Below are 19,410 nucleotides of genomic sequence, written 5' to 3'. Positions count from 1 at the left end.
CTGCCCTGGTCCTGTTGGACAAGCTTGCTTTGTTTCTTTGCCTGGAATGCCCTTGCTCAGAGCTGCCTCTTTCTCACTATTCCCATTTCAGCTTGGATATAACTTCCGCACACAACCAGGTAAAGTAGTTAGATTTGGCAAAGTGACGCTGGTTACTAAGTTGTTGTCAGTACTACTGCCATTATCTTCATGCCAAATGTCATTTTTACTTCTTTTTTTCATTTTGTGCCTCTCCTGGAGACTTTGCAGGAGTCAACAAGGCAGTGGAAACTGGGACAAAGCAGATACAGGGTAAGGGATGCAGGTGTGGACAATATGCTGACATTATTGCTGGTTACCAGAAAAACTAGTGAGCACTTCTGTAACAATAAGTATGGAGAGGGGAAGTTTAATGAAAACTAAGTCCTTCAGTCATAAATGCAAGAGAAAGAGCTAAGGTAGCAAAATATTCCACTTATTGGTTCAACAAATATTTACAGAGTCAATGAACTAGTGGTCAGTGAACTTTCAGGTGCTGGTACATTAGAAGAGTCCTGCTAGGTACTGTCATTATATAATCACTAAGCCATATCTGATTCTTCTGTGACCCCATGGACTGTAGCCAGCCAGGCTCCTCTGTCCATGGGATCTCCCAGGCAGGAGTACTGGAGCGGGTTACCATTTCTTCCTCCAGGAGATCTTCCCAACCCAGGGGTTGAACCTGAGTCTTCTGCACTGGCAGGCGGATTCTTTACCACTGAGCCACCTGGGAAGCTCACGGATAGGTATAACCTTTGGGAAAAAACATTACACTGAATGCTATGTCTTTGAACTAATTGCCCTAAGGGGTAATTCAGTTCAGTTCAGTCGCTCAGTAGTGTCCGAGCCTTTGCGACCCCATGAATTGCAGCACGCCAGGCCTCCCTGTCCATCACCAACTCCCGGAGTTCACTCAGACTCACGACCATCAAGTCAGTGATGTCATCCAGCCATCTCATCCTCTGTCGTTCCCTTCTCCTCCTGCCCCCAATCCTTCCCAGCATCAGAGTCTTTTCCAATGAGTCAACTCTTTGCATGAGGTGGCCATAGTACTGGAGTTTCAGCTTTAGCATCATTCCTTCCAAAAGAAATCCCAGGGCTGATCTCCTTTAGAATGGACTGGTTGGATCTCCTTGCAGTCCAAGGGACTCTCAAGAGTCTTCTCCAACACCACAGTTGAAAAGCATCAATTCTTCAGTGCTCAGCCTTCTTCACAGTCCAACTCTCACATCCATACATGACCACTGGAAAAACCATAGCCTTGACTAGACGGAACTTAGTCGGCAAAGTAATGTCTCTGCTTTTCAATATGCTATCTAGGTTGGTCATAACTTTTCTTCCAAGGAGTAAGCATCTTTTAATTTCATGGCTGCAATCACCATCTGCAGTGATTTTGGAGCCCAAAAAAATAAAGTCTGACATTGTTTCCACTGTTTCCCCATCTATTTCCCATGAAGTGATGGGACTGCATGCCATGATCTTCGTTTTCTGAATGTTGAGCTTTAAGCCAACTTTTTCACTCTCCTCTTTCACTTTCATCAAGAGGCTTTTTAGCTCCTCTTCACTTTCTGCCATAAGGGTGGTGGTATCTGCATATCTGAGGTTATTGATATTTCTCCCGGCAATCTTGATTCCAGCTTGTGTTTCTTCCAGCCCAGTGTTTCTCATGATGTACTCTGCATAGAAGTTAAATAAGCAGGGTGACAATATACAGCCTTGACATACTCCTTTTCCTATTTGGAACCAGTCTGCTGTTCCATGTCCAGTTCTAACTGTTGCTTCCTGACCTGCATACAGGTTTCTCAAGAGGCAGGTCAGGTGGTCTGGTATGCCCATCTCTTTCAGAATTTTCCACAGTTTATTGTGATCCACACAGTCAAAGGCTTTGGCATAGTCAATAAAGCAGAAATAGATGTTTTTCTGGAACTTTCCATGATCCAGCAGATGTTGGCAATTTGATCTCTGGTTCCTCTGCCTTTTCTAAAACCAGCTTGAACATCAGGAAGTTCACGGTTCACGTATTGCTGGAGCCTGGCTTGGAGAATTTTGAGCATTACTCTACTAGCATGTGAGATGAGTGCAATTGTTTGGTAGTTAGAGCATTCTTTGGCATTGCCTTTCTTTGGGATTGGAATGAAAACTGACCTTTTCCAGTCCTGTGGCCACTGCTGAGTTTTCCAAATTTGCTGGCATATTGAGTGCAGCACTTTCACAGCATCATCTTTCAGGATTTGAAATAGTTCAACTGGAATTCCATCACCTCCACTAGCTTTGTTTGCAGTGATGCTTTCTAAGGCCCACATGACTTCACATTCCAGGATGTCTGGCTCTAGATGAGTGATCACACCATTGTGATTATCTGGGTTTTGAAGATCTTTTTTGTACAGTTCTTCTGTGTATTCTTGCCACCTCTTCTTAATATCTTCTGCTTCTGTTAGGTCCATACCATTTCTGTCCTTTATAGAGTCCATCTTTGCGTGAAATGTTCCCTTGGTATCTCTAATTTTCTTGAAGAGATCTCTAGTGTTTCCCATTCTGTTGTTTTCCTCTATTTCTTTGCACTGATAGCTGAAGAAGGCTTTCTTATCTCTTCTTGCTATTCTCTGGTACTCTGCATTCAGATGCTTATATCTTTCCTTTTCTCCTTGGCTTTTTGTTTCTCTTCTTTTCACAGCTGTTTGTAAGGCCTCCCCAGAAGGCCATTTTGCTTTTTTGCATTTCTTTTCCATGGGGATGGTCTTGATCCCTGTCTTCTGTACAATGTCACGAACCTCACTGCATAGTTCATCAGGCACTATATCTATCAGATCTAGGCCCTTAAATCTATTTCTCACTTCCACTGTATAATCATAAGGGATTTGATTTAGGTCATACCTAAATGGTCTAGTGGTTTCCCCTACTTTCTTCAATTTAAGTCTGAATTTGGCAATAAGGAGTTCATGATCTGAGCGACAGTGTTATATTGGGATATTCAGTCCCTTCTTGTGACAGGTTTCATGTCAGTTATCAGGCCCACTCTATTTTGCCAGTGAGCAATGATTTGAATTCCAATTCAAGTTTCAATTTGTTTCTGAATTTCAACATGGACTAGAGGGCTCCTTGGTCTATAATCTCTGTTTTAAAATGATGTAATGAGGCAACTGTTGTATTAATTAATCGCTACCCACTGTAGTTGTGATGTGCACAACACAGACATTGTGCAGTGTTTCCATTTACACTTAAAAACAATATCATCAAAGAATCAGATATATCCATGCTCTTATGTTAATTAAGGTAGTACTCCATCGAGAGAAATTAGAAATTTTATTTTACAGGCAACTCCTGCTCTGCCCTCACTTCCCTTTACGTCTGCTCAGCTCCATAACTTTTCTGATCATTTTCAGAGAGTGAACAAGCCATTGGTTATTTTCAGCCTCCAAATAATCTCATGTGATAATTCATAGCTCCAGTCTGATGAAAAGCATACAACTTCCAAATTTTATCTAGAAGCAGAACTTCTCCTTATCTCCAGCTTGGGTCTGGCTGGGGAGGGTGGTGGTGGAAGATTTGGTTTGGCTTCTTATTCTCTTTCTCTGTCCACTCCTCTTGCCCCTCCTGGTAACTGAGGCTTCTGATCCATTTCAGGCTGGTTGTTAGGGTGGTCGGTAAGAGGCAAGAAGTATGGTTGTTCCCTGGACTCTTAAGATCTGCCATTGGGGCTCTGTAGGCTTGGGTGGATGTTCAACATTACTCTTCTGGAGATTTCCCTGCTGGGGACACCCATCAGTCTCTCCCATGCCCTCTGCTCAGCCCTTACTGTTCCTCCCTCAGCCGTTGGGCATCCGGCACTCCACCTCACCTTTTGGGGAGTCATGTGGTCCCTCAAGACAATTCTCTTGGCAGGATTTTAAAAGGCTATAACCTGGACCTCTCTAGTCACTCATATCTGGCTCAGAAGGAACCTGCATGTATCTGTCCAGGCATCCTTGCACCTGCTGCTGTGGGAAGTCTCACAACCCTCCGATGTGCTGTGGGCCCTTTCTCTGCCCTGCAGCCTCAGGCCATGAGTTGCTGCTCCATGACCTTAGATTCTGAGGTCTGTGTTACTTATCAGTTTCCTTCTCTCTCTCATACACTCATAGTGGTGCACACACATACACAGCCTCCGGGGCACATAAGTCAAGCTCTGGACGATCCCGTTGCAGGCAGCCAATGTTGTTAGACTTGGAGTAAGGGGCAGCACCCACCTGATCTCTTTCATGAAGTCAGGGTGAATAAGTGACGTGCGTACCTGCACCTTCCTCTAAAGAAGCTTTCTCAGGTTCTTTATCTCAGTTTGTGCCCTTGAAGTGAGTTCAGCAGCCTCCTCCTTCTCAAGTCTCTCCCATCACTTTGGAATAAAGGCAACACTTATTGTTTTCCTCTCAGAATAGGATATGTTCAGTCAAGTTGGAATCAGAAGAGGCCTATGTGAATAGCCATTGACATACATTATCATGCATGAACACGGGTGCACATGGTTTTTGAAGGTGTCAGAATGAAAGATTCTGACACTTCAAACACTGCGACCCGTTTTTGTGACAGTTTTTTGTCATTGTAGTTTTAAATGTATTTTTAACCATAGTAATAATTCACAAATACATTACTGTTGTAATACATTTAAACACCATGCTATGTGCTAAGTCGCTTCAGTCATGTCTGACTCTTTGCCATGGACTGTAGCCCACCAGGCTCCTCTGTCCATGGGATTCTGCAGGCAAGAATACTGGAGTGGGTTGCCATTATAGATAGATCTAAATTTCCATGTGGCCATCCCTCCCAAGGCAATGGTCCTCTTCATTCCCTTATATATATTCATAGATGACCCGTGTTACCAGATTCATGCATCTTAATTTTAAAACCAGGGCTCAGGACAATGTAGATGAGAGCTGTCACTGTCTCAGTGTTGTAAAGTTTCTTTTCATCATTTTCTATTCACTTGCAAGAACATAAGTTATATAATGGGATATTATGTATACATATGTTATACTTATGTAAATTTTATTATACTATGCAGCAATCAAAAGGAATCCATTGAATCTACATTAAAAAGCATATAAAAATTAAATGGAAAAGTTATAGAATCTTATATTTACTATTTTACAAACATACTTTTTTTTCACCAATATGCCTTTAAATTTTTTATATGCTTTTAAAGGGCTTCCCTGGTGGCTCAGACAGTAAAGAATCTGCCTGCAATGCAGGAGACGTGGGTTCAGTCTCTGGGTTGGGAAGATCCGCTGCAGAAGGGAATGATAACCCACTCCAGTATTCTTGCCTGAGGAATTCCATGGACAGAGGAGGCTGATGGGCCACAGTCCATGGGGTCACAAAGACAGATCTAGTGAATTCCTCTGACTGCTGCATAGTATTCTAAAGTTTACATATACTTTACTTAATTTAATTATTAATGATCATTGATTATTGTTTCTGATTTTTCACTTTTACAAATATTGCTACAAGGAGTATCTTGGGACATACTCTGTGTGGCTGTGCAGACACCATGAAGTATCAGGTGGAAGGGATGAAATTTGACCACTACAAACAATAGCTTATTTATTCACACTTTTGCCTAAACTTGGTGATAAAAGTCTTCTAAATATTTATGAAAGTTGATGGGTAATAAATAGAATGATATTGTTCTTTGACATCCATGTCCTTCCTTTATAATAAGGCAGAGTGCATTTACCCCATTTGTTCTTGATCTGTATTTGTCTACTGTTCTGATAGTTACCTATTCTTTACCTATTTTCCTGTATTTTGTCTTTTTTATATTATTTTGAAAAATTTTTTTTAAAAAAACACCACCACTCCTCTATCTGATATCATACTGAAATGGATTTCTTCCCTGTTGTCAATGACCTTTAACGGCAGCTATTATTATAAATAAAGCTTGTGTTTTGTATCTGACAGTGTCCTTATGATATGTCTAGGTATAAATTTCATTTCATTGGCTTGAGACACATTGTGATTCTTGAATCTGAGAAATATCATGTTTCATCTGTTCTGAATGAGTCTGATTCATCATGTCTTAAAGTATTTCCTCTCTCCAGTTCTCTTTTTCTCCTCTTAGAATTCTTATTCAATGTATACTGGACTTTTCACTCCATTTTCCAGGTCTGTCAACTTTGCTATCATACCTCATCATCTTACTCAGCCTTATTTGATACAATTTACTTAGCTCTACCTTCTATTTCTCTATTCTTTCATTAGCTCTGTCTAGTCAGCTAGTTTCCAATCACAGTGTCTAAATTAGTCTTTTGTATTTCAAGCAGTATCTTTCTTAAATCTGCCTATTCTTTTGTTATCTTCTTATATTTTATTTCTTCAGTTATTTTCAGTTCAGTTCAGTTGCTCAGTCATGTCTGACTCTTTGTGACCCCATGGACTGCAGCACGCCAAGTTTCCCTGTCCATTACCAACTACTGGAGCTTGCTCAAACTCATGTCCATTGAGTTGGCAATGCCATCCAACCATCTCATCCTCTGTCATCCCTGTCTCCTCCTGTCTTCAATCTTTCCCAGCATCAGGGTCTTTTTCAATGAGTCAGTTCTTTGCATCAGGTGGCCAAAGTATTGTAGTTATTTTAAGGATGCTTATAGAATGTGTTTATCAGTGCAGTCTATTTTTTGGGAAGTTCTCAGCAGTTTAATCATGCTATGTGCTGAGTCTGAGGATTTGCCTTGGATGATCACTTCTATGAGTGTTTATAATTTTGGATCCTGAATTCATATTAAGTGGAGCTTCATCTTCAGTAATTCTGAGTGATCTGTGTTGAGCAAATCAGCCTAGGCCCAATTCTTCTTACTTCAGTTTTTCAGCTGAGCAAGAGTTCTCAGATAGTTAAGACAATGTGAATTCCAAACTCCAACTTCCCAAAACATGGTTATGAATTTTTGTAACTTTCAGGAGAGGCTCAGGACAACGCACATGAGAGCTGTCACTGTCACACTTGTTGCAAAGGGCAGAGTCTCTAACTCAGTTTTGAATTCCCTTGAGGTTTCTGGCTCTATGTCAAGATCTCTATTAAAGCTGCCTTCCTGGCATGAGTCTTAGGCTTCATCCTCCATTCCCTACAAGGACCTGACAAGCCCCTGACAAAAACTGATGCTTTGTCCCCAGGCCCAAGGTTTCTGAAGAGTAAGCTCATTCCTCTAATTTTTCATTACATCCATGGAGATATCTCATACTATCTTTTAATATATGTATTTAAAAAGATGCTTTCTCAGGACTTCCCTGGTGATCCAATGGTAAAGAATCTGCCAACCAACACAGGGAACTTGGGTTCCATCCCTGGCCTAGGAAGGGATCAGCCGAAAGGGATCAGTTTTTGCTCAGCTGAAAAACGGAAGTAAGGAGAATTGGGCCTAGACTGATTTGCTCAACACAGATCACGCAGAATTACTGAAGATGAAACTCCATTTAATATGAATTCAAGATCCAAAATTATAAACACTCATAGAAGTGATCATATGCCACAGGGCGACTAAGCCTGTACACCACTACTGAGCCCACATGCTCCAGAGCCTGAAGCCACTGCAGTAAGAAGCCCAAGCACTGAGAAAGCCCATGCACAGCAATGAAGACCTAGCACAGCCAAGAATCAACAAATAAATAGTAAAACAGATGTTTGCCACATTCTGTCTTGTATCAGTTCAGTTCAGTTGCTCAGTCGTGTCCGACTCTTTGTGACCCTATGAATCACAGCATGCCAGGCCTCTCTGTCCATCACCAACTCCTGGAGTCTACCCAAACTCATGTCCATAGAGTCGGTGATGCCATCCAGCCATCTCATCCTCTGTCATCCCCTTCTCCTCCTGCCCCCAATCCCTCCCAGCATCAGGGTCTTTTCCAATGAGTCAACTTTTCACATGAGGTAGCCAAAGTATTGGAGTTTTTTCAGCTTCAGCATCAGTCCTTCCAGTGAACACCCAGGACTGATCTCCTTTAGATTGATCTCCTTTGGACTGGTTGGATCTCCTTGCAGTCCAAGGGACTCTCAAGAGTCTTCTCCAACACCACAGTTCAAAAGCATCAATTTTTCGGCGCTCAGCCTTCTTCACAGTCCAAATCTCACATCCATACATGACCAAGGAAAAACCATAGCCTTGACCAGATGGACCTTTGTTGGCAAAGTAATGTCTCTGCTTTTTAACATGCTATCTTATATATCTAGATCTTCTTTAGTAGATCTAGTTTTTCAGGTTATTTAATCTATTGGAATCTTCCAGGTGAAATTTCAAAGAAGATTGTCAGGTTTTAACAGCCAGTTGCTACTGGTAGCAACTGAAAGATATAGAAACATAGAACTGGAAAGAATAGTACAATCCATTAAGGCAAGCCAGACTAGATCCCTCATTTGAGAAAAGCAGAGACGTGCCATTCCCACGACTACACATTTGGGTAGTGATAGAATCTGGACAACAAATCATGTCTCTTGAACACTAATCTAGCACTTTTTCCACTGAACATTTCCTCCTAATTCTTAGAAGAATTGGGGCCATGCTATAGGACACCTCTTTTTATATTTGCTTTTATTTCAGCAGGTAAACACCACTGTCTGGGAGAAGAGAACCAAAATGTCTAACACGATAGAAGCCGGAACCATAGTGGGAGGTCCTGTCAATAATGATACTGTAAACATGGCTCAAGTACAAACCTCCAGGAAAGGTAAAATCGTGTACTGGGGTGTGGATAAAACTGGGATCTATGTCACTGTTTGGTGATGTACAGCCTCTTCTTGATCCTACACATTGCCAAGAATTCTAAATAGCTGTAAAACATTTGTACTGAGAATTACTTCATTTCTTGGGAGAAACCTTGAAGGTATATAGGACAGGTAGATATCAAGACACTAGATCATCAAGACGTTAGGTAGAGATAAAGAAAAAAATTTAGAGCAGATGTCAAATAGAAAATATGGAAACCAATCTAGGTTTTTATGATACTAAGTCCAGAGACCATCCCATTTGATCTTTCCACTCATACTAGATTCAGATCTACCTCAAGGAGAACAGGCTTTTTCTTTATACCATATCATAGAAGTCACATATCATATCATCCTCCTCCCTCTCAGTTAAGTTACAATTTAGTGCTTTTCAAGAATATATCAAGTAATACATTGGTGCTTCCCTGGTGGCTCAGATGGTAAAGAGTCTGCCGGCAATGCAGGAGACCTGGGTTCAATCCCTGGGTCAGGAAGATCCCCTGGAGAAGGCAATGGCTATCCACGCCAGTATTCTTGCCTGGGAAATCCCATGAACAGAGAAGTCTGGCGGGCTACAGTCCATGGGGTCACAAAGGATGAGACGACTGAGCAACTAATACTTTTTCAATAACACATCATAAAGAAACTGTTGAACACCTTATTTTACTCTAAACTCTAAATGACTTATAACTATTTTATTCACTAATTATCTTAAGCATATAGGCTTTTCATAAGATAATGCCTTTTAAAAGTAAAACATGAACCAAGATGGAATGCTTTGTGAGACTCAGCATTTTAGCAAGTATATCTGCTGGCAAGTGAACATGCCTTAAGGAAAAGGGGATTTGCCTAATCTTATCCATCAAAGAAGAAATCAGGAAACATGCATGCTCTTTAATACTACTCACTCTACAATTAACTACCATCAGACATTTAATGAATACTCTTCCATTGCCTCAGCTTCCTTATCTGTAAGGTGGAAGCATTTGCATCTCTAAGATCCCATCCATTTCTAAACAATAGGAGCCTATTGGGCTCTATGCCATTGGCCAAATTTTCTTATCCAACTCTCTCTCTCTAAAAATCAGTAACTTACAAACAAAGAACTTTTAAACAGTTTCCATGGCACAATATAACATACTGGGTAAGAGTACAGATTAAGGTGCTAGACTGCCTATGTTTGCAATCTTGATTTTGCAATTTATGAGCTGTATGACCTTAGGCAAGTTACTTAAATTTTCTGTGTCTCAGTTTCCTTATTTGTAAAAATGAGATGATAACAATAGTACTTATCTCATAGGATTTCCATGAGGATTAAATTAGTTATAATATGTGAACCATTTAGAACAATGCCTGGCATGTAATTAAGCGCTGTATAAGCTTCACTATCATAATCACCTCTCATCCAGTTTTTCTTCCTTAGTCTACTTTTCAGCGGTCTTTGGAACTCTGGGCAATTTGTCTAAAGGTGGAACTTAATGTGGTCTTTCTAGTTTCTTCCACAGTCTTTTAGGGCATCCACCCCACCATGCTGCTTTATCCCCTGCTGACCACTTCTTGACCCCAGCCTGTTATCACAAATGGCATTATGCTAATAACATTCATCTTTTGTTTTGGCTGATTCTCCTCCCACTTTATAAGAGAGAACCTCAACCACTCCTCAATGTCCCACTTAGTTATTTCGTATTGCTCATAAATGCTTATGAATAAGCCTTGCTGGCTGCTTCTTCAGTTGGTGTCCAACATCAATTTTTCTCTCACCTCTCTCTCTAGCCCATTCTCAGTGGGCACTGCTGGGCCCTCTGTATTTCACTCTCAGGACCCTGTGGGGCTTTCTCCCAGGGCCAGAACCCCTGGAGATTACTGACATCTTTACTGGGCATGATTGTGCTTTGAAGATACTCAGAGAATCAAATCCAGGCTTTCCATGGCATGTGGGGAAATGCCCTCTCCCCCATTATATGTCATATCTGGTCACGTGGCCACAGAAAAGACTTGCTTATGCTCCTATATCTCAAGAGACCCTAGGTGAAAAGAGATGGACCTTCAGGTTCTGCCAGAGGTCAGGCTCTATTAAGGGTTCATATGGCAGGGTATGGACAGGCATCACCTTGACCTTCCTATCCTTTCTCTACCAAAGGCCCATGAGCTTCTGCCTGAGTTCAGTCAGATAAATGGAAGCCACTTTAGGTAATTCAAGAAAAAAAAGAGGTTTAATATAGAAGATGGAAATAGTCCACAGACTTTGGGAGGCTGGGGAAGAAGTCAGGTTAGCCACTTCCAGGAAATCCTGAAGTGTAGGACGGATGGGACACAGCTAGCAATCCTGTGCAGCACACAGTGGGTGGTGTTCAGAGCACCACAGGCCCAGGCAAAAACCCCGTCTACCATTACTAATCCTCCTACTCCTCCCTGTAGTGGCCTCCTTGGCACGGTGTTCAGTTCTCACTGTGTTCAGCCTTCCAAACTTTGTGCTAATGCTCTTGTAATTGGAAACTTGCTTGCATGTAGGTTGAGGATTTTAGTTTCCAGGTATTTATCTATTACTGTGAAAAATTTAGAAGGGCAGGCCTGGCAGTGAGAGTTAATAAACAACACTGGACACTGCTTCCCTGCTCCCTGTCAAAATCAAGCACGGAGTTAAATATACCCTGGCCTATCTTAGGAATGGCCCCAAAAGATGAGTCTGCAATAACATTCCTTTCTGAAAGTCACAGAAATCAATAAAATAAGCACAACACCTTGAGAAAATATTTTTACTTAGGTTAAAACTTAGGAATTATTCCTATCACACACTACAAATTCTAAGGCTCCTTGCTAGATTTAGTATAATTTGGATGAATTAAGAGGATGCCAAGAGGAGACAAAACTCTCATCCTTGGAGCATGGCCCCATGTTACAAACAGAAAGGGGACGGCACTGTGAAGCCCCAGGTCAAGCTCTCCAGCTTACATACTCTCTAGCATCTCAAGGCTGGTGGACCACAGGCCAGGTGAGGTCACCACAGGCCAGGTGAGGTCACCACAGACAAGGTGAGGTCTGCAGTACTGGGATATGGTGGGGGAAGCTGCTCTGTGCCTACATCTTGATGTTTCCCCCTCCATAGCTCGCCAGTCTTTCTAAAGGTCTGTAGCTTAGGATCTTGGGCCAGTGCAACAGAGCAGGGGAAAACATACACAATTGCAGAAACTAACTTGGAAATTGGCAGGGCTGGGGCGGATTTTCCTCCAATTATGCAAAGTCATTGTAGAATTAAAATGCAAGAATAGCTAATTTTCCCTGAATTGGTGAAAAAATGCCAAGGGGTCATCTTCCTACCACCTGCCTCTTGACCATATGTATACATAATACTATCAGCACATGACAACAGGCCTCCAACCAGCCAAGGTGGCCCATCGCAAGGGTTATATCACACGGGGCAAAATCACACATGATTGGCTTTTATAGTTCAAGACTGGAGGTATGGGTGGGACCCCACAAGGGACTTATATACATACTGAATTGGCCAAAAGGTTTGTTCAGCTTTTCCAAAACATCTTTGGTCAACCTAGTACTTTAGCACACACACATAGAAAAGGCAACAAATACATAAAAGAGAGATCACTGCATAATGAAGGCATGTCTATCAAGTACTGAGCACTTTATATGAATTAATTCACTGAAACCTCATGAGAATCCTTCAAGGAACATACTGCCAGCATCATTTCCATTTTTCAGCGGCAAGAACTCAAGTACAGAGGGATTAAGTCCTCATTTAAGGACTCATTTAAATCATCCAGGCACAAACAGGTATTATCTGGATTTAAACTACAATGGTCTGATTATTAACCATTATATTACAGTGCTGTGCTTATTTGGGGAAATTGAAGAGTAGTTTCATTTCACATTTCTCCAAGTTCTCAAGAATACTTAAGAAAAAAGCTTAGCATGTATGAAGTAAATCAATAGGAAAATATGAAAGAAGATGAGAAAGGAAACTAAAGAGAAAAAAAGTCACTTCAGAACTAAAACAGAATTAGTAGTAGCAAGGAGAAGAAGGCGATGGCACCCCACTCCAGTACTCTTGCCTGGAAAATCCCGTGGATGGAGGAGACTGGTAGGCTGCAGTCCATGGGGTCATGAAGAGTCGGACATGACTGGGCGACTTCACTTTCACTTTTCACTTTCATGCATTGGAGAAGGAAACGGCAACCCACTCCAGTGTTCTTGCCTGGAGAATCCCAGGGACAGGGGAGCCTGGTGGGCTGCCTTCCATGGGGTTGCACAGAGTTGGACACGACTGAAGCGACTTAGCAGCAGTAGCAAGGAAAGAAATTATCACTGTAAAAAATCAAATCAGCAATGTAGAACTGAGGCTTAGTCACTCAGTTGAGTCTCTTTGTGACCCCTTGGACTGCAGCCTGCCAGGCTCCTCTATCCATGGAATTCTGTAGTCAAGAATACTAGAGTGGGTAGCCATTCCCTTCTCCAGGGGGTCTTACTGACCCAGGGATCGAACCCAAGTCTCCTGTATTGCAGGTAGGTTCTTTACCATCTGAACCACCAGGGAAGCCCCAGTAAGGAAATGATTCAAAAGATAATAGATGTGGGGCTTCCCTGGTGCCTCAGTCATAAAGAATCCTCTTGCCAAGGCAGGAGTCGTGGATTTGATCCCTGATCTGGGAGGATCCCACAAGCAGTGGAGCAACTAAGCCCGTACACCACAACTACTGAGCCTGTGCTCTAGAGCCTGGGGTGTGGCTCTAGAACCAGGGAAGCCACTGCAATGAGAAGCCCACACACCACAACTAGAGAGTAGCCCCCGCTTGCTGCAACTGGAGAAAACCCCTCAAAGCAATGAAGACCCATCACAGCCAAAAATAAATAAATAATCATAAAAAAGATAATGGGTGTGAAGAAAGTAACAAAGTTTCTTCAAAAATAAATAAAAGTAAGTTACTTAAAAATCCAGTTTACTGAGTTTATAACTTCAAGGAAAATATATAGAAAACCAAAGAAGACAACTTAAATGTATAAAAAATGTAAGCTCAAATTATGAAGGGAATTGAAATGGAATATATATATATATAAGAACTGATTTCTTGATAAAGAAGATTCTGTTCAACAGCAATAAGACAATTTAATACTCAGATTGTTTAGACAGATTAAATAAAGCAATCATGGGAGAAAGGGGGAGAGAAGCATTTAAAAGGTATAAGGTGCTAATTACGGAGAACTCAGCAGTGGCCACAGGACTGGAAAAGGTCAGTTTTCATTCCAATCCCAAAGAAAGGCAATGCCAAAGAATGTGCAAACTACTGCACAATTGCACTCATCTCATACGCTAGTAAAGTAATGCTCAAAATTCTCCAAGCCAGGCTTCAGCAGTACATGAACCATGAACTTCCAGATGTTCAAGCTGGTTTTAGAAAAGACAGAGGAACCAGAGATCAAATTGCCAACATCCGCTGCATCATCGAAAAAGCAACACAGTTCCAGAAAAACATCTATTTCTGCTTTACTGACTATGCCAAAGCCTTTGACTGTGTGGATCACAATAAACTGTGGAAAATTCTGAAAGAGATGGGCATACCAGACCACCTGACCTGCCTCTTGAGAAACCTGTATGCAGGTCAGGAAGCAACAGTTAGAACTGGACATGGAACAGCAGACTGGTTCCAAATAGGAAAAGGAGTACATCAAGGCTGTATATTGTCACCCTGCTTATTTAACTTATATGCAGAGTACATCATGAGAAACGCTGGGCTGGAAGAAGCACAAGCTGGAATCAAGATTGCCGGGAGAAATATCAATAACCTCAGATATGCAAATGACACCACCCTTATGGCAGAAAGTGAAGAGGAGCTAAAAAGCCTCTTGATGAAAGTGAAAGAGGAGAGTGAAAAAGCTGGCTTAAAACTCAACATTCAGAAAACGAGGATCATGGCATCTGGTCCCATCACTTCATGGGAAATAGATGGAGAAACAGTGGAAACAGTGTCAGACTTTAGTTTTGGGGGCTCCAAAATCACTGCAGATGGTGATTGCAGCCATGAAATTAAAAGACGCTTACTCCTTGGAAGAAAAGTTATGACCAACCTAGATAGCATATTCAAAAGCAGAGACATTACTTTGCCAACAAAGGTCCATCTAGGCAAGGCTATGGTTTTTCCAGTGGTCATGTATGGATTTGTGAGTTGGACTGTGAAGAAAGCTGAGCGCCGAAGAATTGATGCTTTTGAACTATGGTGTTGGAGAAGACTCTTGAGAGTCCCTTGGACTGCAAGGAGGTCCAACCAGTCCATTCTAAAGGAGATCAGCCCTGGGTGTTCTTTGGAAAGACTGATGCTAAATCTGAAACTCCAGTACTTTGGCCACCTCCTGCGAAGAGTTGACTCATTGGAAAAGACTCTGATGCTGGGAGGGATTGGGGGCAGGAGGAGAAGGGGACGACAGAGGATGAGATGACTGGATGGCATCACTGACTCGATGGACATGAGTTTTGAGTGAACTCCAGGAGTTGGTGATGGACAGGGAGGCCTGGTGTGCTGCGATTCATGGGGTCGCAGAGTTGTACATGACTGAGTGACTGAATTGAATTGAACTGACTGAAAGTACATGATCTTCTCTGAAAATATAATTTATAAGTTTGAATTAAGAAATATTGTGCATCTCAAAAAAAAACCCTGTATAATAAGGTGAGAAAGTTGTTCAGAAGTTATTCCTTTTAAACAAAACACATTGTGCCCTAGTAGATTCACTAGAAAATTCTATGAGAATTTTAAGGAGCTGAAAATACTGATATTTTCTATGCAGAAGAAATCCAAATAATTTGTGGAGATGAAGGTGAAATAAAGCTCTTTACTCCAAGTGTGGACTGTGCATGTGACTTTTTCCAGAGCACAGCATGGAAAGGGATAAAGAATAAAAGAGTTAACTTCACGATTAAAAAACCTAGCAGACACTACCTCAAGCCAGGGGATCAAGGTTAATATCATCAGTGAGAGATCACGTTGATAGCATGTATTTTTGATATGATGTCATGAAAATAGCCCTCTACCTCCATGGTCATCCTTTCAAAAAGCACATTACTTCAGTCTTATCATGAGAAAAGCATTTGACAAATCCCAGTTCAAGGACAATCTACAAAATATCTGACTGATATTCTTCAAAATTGTCAAAATCATCAAAAATAAGGAAAGTCAGAGAAACTGTCACAGCCAAAAGGATCCCACATGTGGTGATTAATTGGATTATGAGACCCTGAATGGGATTCTGGGACAGAAAAAAAATCTACAAGGTGAAAACTAAGAACTCTGAATGAAGAATGGGCTTTAATAATGATACTAATTAATGTAGGTTCACTAATTGTGACAACTGTGCCATACCAATTTAAGATGTTAATAATAGGGGAAATGGTGTGAAGTCTACAGGAGCTCAATAACTCTAAGTCTGAAACAGTTCTATAATAAAAAAATATATTAAGAAAAGAGAAAATGACTATGTATCTAAAATACTTCAGATCACAGATTGAGATGGAAAGCTTAAAACTTCCTTTCTTTACAAAGATAGCATGGCAAAAAGTCACATACACACACATTCACAAACTACAAATTAAGCTCAGTTATATATGCTAATGTAAAACTCTAGCTAAAATATTAGCAAAATACATCATGTGTTTTCATTAAAACAGTCTATTAAGAAGAGGTCATTCTAAGAATGTAAGGCCACTTGAATATTAATAGCTATAATGAATTTATATTGCTGTTGCTGTTTTTGTTTAGTAGCTAAGTCATGCCCGACTCTTGCGACCCCACGGACTGTAGCTCACCAGGCACTTCTATCCATGGAATTTTCCAGGCAAGAATATTGGAGTGGGTTGCCATTTTTTTCTTCAATAAGGAACTTATATAAACTTTCAAATCTCATCACAGCACCTTGAGTCTCTATTGTTAACCTTAATTTACAGGGGAAATAATTGAACCCACAAGAGTTCAGAGACTTGCCCAAGAAAACACAGCTATAAAGAGAGCACATCCAGGAGTCTGGCTCTATGATTAAAATACAGTTGATCAAACTTACTGCATTCTTATAAAAATAAAAACAGGATAGCTTAATACAATAAAAGTATAATTCCCACCAACACCTAGCAATATACCTAAAAAGTAAAGTGAGAAGTATTCCCAGTAGATTCAGGTATTGCATGACTGCCCATTTTCACCATTCCTATTTACCAGTGTTTAGAAACTGCCAGCGAATAAAATTACCCAAGAGAATAAAATGGCAAAAACAATCATCTATTTTTTCCCATTATTTTGTACGTAACTTGTGTATGTGTTTGATTTTGTCTAAATCTAAGGGTTGGGGGGAGGGTGGAAAATGACAGGGGAAAATGACTCAGTTAAAAAACCACAGAAAAGTGCTTTAAAAAAGCTTATGACTTAACTAAAGATTAATTATAAAATTCTACCTTGGGACAAAGAAAAGAACTTGAATACATGGGGAGCCATCTCTGCTCTTGGCTAAGAGAAGGCAGTACTATAAATATAGCAATCCCTCTTAATCTGCCATATCAATATGATATTGATCAAAATTTTAGTATAAATTTTGTGGATGGGGGAGGGGAGAGTTTCAACTAAATGCTCTCATAGTTAAACCAAAGGTGGGGATCTGTCAATTCCTGGAACTTAATGAGGGTATTGCTACACAACTGGGGACAGTGCTGGCCACCCCAACTGTTTGCTCCCTTGCAGGAGCCAGGAAATGGGGCATCCACCTGCCCTAAGGACAGTGATCACACATCATACCTCTGGGATTTCTCTCCAGGGATAATGAATCAATTCTATCAGCTGTTGTCAAACTAATGTATCTGGACTCAACCGCAGGGATAACCTCAGAGCTCTCATGGATCACTGGCAAATTATGTGCAAGCCTGGATTATAGTATCAAGATAATGTTTAAATACTTCTGTGGTCTAATTAACCTTCCTTTCAAATCTCATTTCCTCTCAGCCCCTGGACATAATTAATCTACCATGTTCCCGGTTACATTTGGTACTGAAAGCCATCCCAGCTGTCCAAGTGGGGGCACTTGGGAATCATTTCCAAGAAATTCTCTCTTACTATCCATATTCAATCAATCACAACTTTCAGCTAATTCTTTCTCTAAGTCTACTTCTTTCTATTCCTGCTCTCATCAGCACATGCCAGGACACTGACTGGGAAACTCTTTCTTTTGTTCGCTCTGGCCAATTCCATATATTCTTCAAGTCTCTACTTAAGTAATGGTTCTGATGGAGTTATCCACTCCCCACCCCCGTACTCCAAGGGGTACAGGTGTTTGCTGAACACTGACAGAGTCACTTCTGCTCTCTCTGCATTTCTGCTTCACAGACAGACTGCAATCTTCTTCCACATCCAGACTTAGGAAGGGTGGGACAAAAGCACCCTTTTGTAAGACTTTCTGTACTTCTTGTCTCAGGCTTTTGTTCAGTTCGACATGGGCTAGCCCTTATCCTGCATCTGTGTAATCTTTCGATTTCCACCCAACAAATGAACATGAGCATTGCCTTGCCAGTTATGGTGAACAATACAGCTCTGCCCAGTTCACCCAATGCCTCCACAGAGAGGCCACCCATTGACTCCCAGGACAACTGGAATGAAACTCTGAACGAATCTAAGGCAGTGGTAAGTTTAATGAAACTCTGGATCCTTTCTTTGACTCAAATGTTTTGACCTAAAGAGTTATGTGCTAAGATATACTATGTTCAAAGAACCGTATTACACAAAAGCATAATATGCATCTGAGATTTTATACTAGTGTCTATAAGTGTACCTAGGGATTACAGTTAGAATGAAAGGAACAGATCTTTAGCATTTAGTGGAGGTAAATTCTTCCCCTACAATGATGAAAATCACCAAAAAGTAAGTTCTACAGATTTATGTCTATTTTCTCTTTCTTCACATATTTTTTTTATTACCTTGCCTATAATGCTTTCTTCTTTGTAAGTTTTCTTTCTTTACAGGTTCCCAGTTAATTGTGTAGCTGGGGAAAGTGAGTAAGGGAAACAGTACATTGTGCATATATTTAGGTTTTACTGATACAATTAGTAGATTGAAGAATTGGAGAGAGGTAAAAGGAAAGAGAACTGCCAATCATTTTCTTGTATCTTAAGTCCTCACGATAAAAACTGTTGAGTCTCTAGTCAAACAGTGAGTTTCTCTTTGTCATCTAGGCTGCTGTGTATGACTGGAGTCCTGAAATTCAGGGGATCATCCTCAGCTCACTCAACTATGGCTCATTCTTGGCTCCAATTCCCAGTAGCTATATGGCTGAAGTATTTGGAACCAGGTATTTGTCTGGTACCTGCATGTTTATTACCTCAGTCCTGGCCCTCTTCACTCCACTAGCAGCTGATACTGGAGTGACTGTGCTCATTGTCCTACGGGTCATCCAAGGCATAGTCCAGGTACCAAGACCTTTTCTAAGTACACATAGAATTAGGTTCCAAAATGACCTCAGATAGCCAAGAATCAACTTTTTATTTCAGGTTGCATTATTAACAAGTCAGTATTCAATCTGGGCTAGATGGGCTCCACCACAAGAAAGGAGTCAACTCATCACCATTGCTATAGCAGGTAAGTGATACCGTAATTATCACCTTGTATACTCTGTCCCTTGTGGCTGAG

The 19,410-nt window shown here is 41.0% G+C and overlaps 2 protein-coding genes across 10 annotated transcripts in view; one reads left to right on the top strand and one right to left on the bottom strand.

The window, feature by feature from the left end:
• SLC17A1 (solute carrier family 17 member 1) overlaps positions 1–19,410 on the bottom strand; it is a 98,731-nt gene that overhangs the window by 13,034 nt on the left and 66,287 nt on the right. The gene's annotated exons all lie outside the window — the stretch shown is intronic.
• Positions 1–19,410, top strand: part of SLC17A4 (solute carrier family 17 member 4) — a 37,547-nt gene that overhangs the window by 1,437 nt on the left and 16,700 nt on the right. Inside the window, exons 2-6 of one of the 8 annotated variants that reach the window (XM_060403412.1) lie at positions 674–764; positions 8,583–8,706; positions 18,203–18,408; positions 18,957–19,190; positions 19,272–19,359. In XM_060403412.1, coding sequence (XP_060259395.1) covers positions 8,616–8,706; positions 18,203–18,408; positions 18,957–19,190; positions 19,272–19,359 — 619 coding nt within the window. In that variant the 5' untranslated portion in view covers positions 674–764; positions 8,583–8,615. Of the gene's footprint in view, positions 1–240; positions 292–673; positions 765–8,579; positions 8,707–18,202; positions 18,409–18,956; positions 19,191–19,271; positions 19,360–19,410 lie in introns of all 8 variants that reach the window. The other 7 variants (XM_060403409.1, XM_060403413.1, XM_060403411.1 and 4 more) reach the window with 7 other exon arrangements.

This window comes from Ovis aries, chromosome 20, assembly GCF_016772045.2.
Source record: "Ovis aries strain OAR_USU_Benz2616 breed Rambouillet chromosome 20, ARS-UI_Ramb_v3.0, whole genome shotgun sequence".
Taxonomy (NCBI): domain Eukaryota; kingdom Metazoa; phylum Chordata; class Mammalia; order Artiodactyla; family Bovidae; genus Ovis; species Ovis aries.
This window is presented reverse-complemented; position numbering and strand designations above follow the sequence as displayed.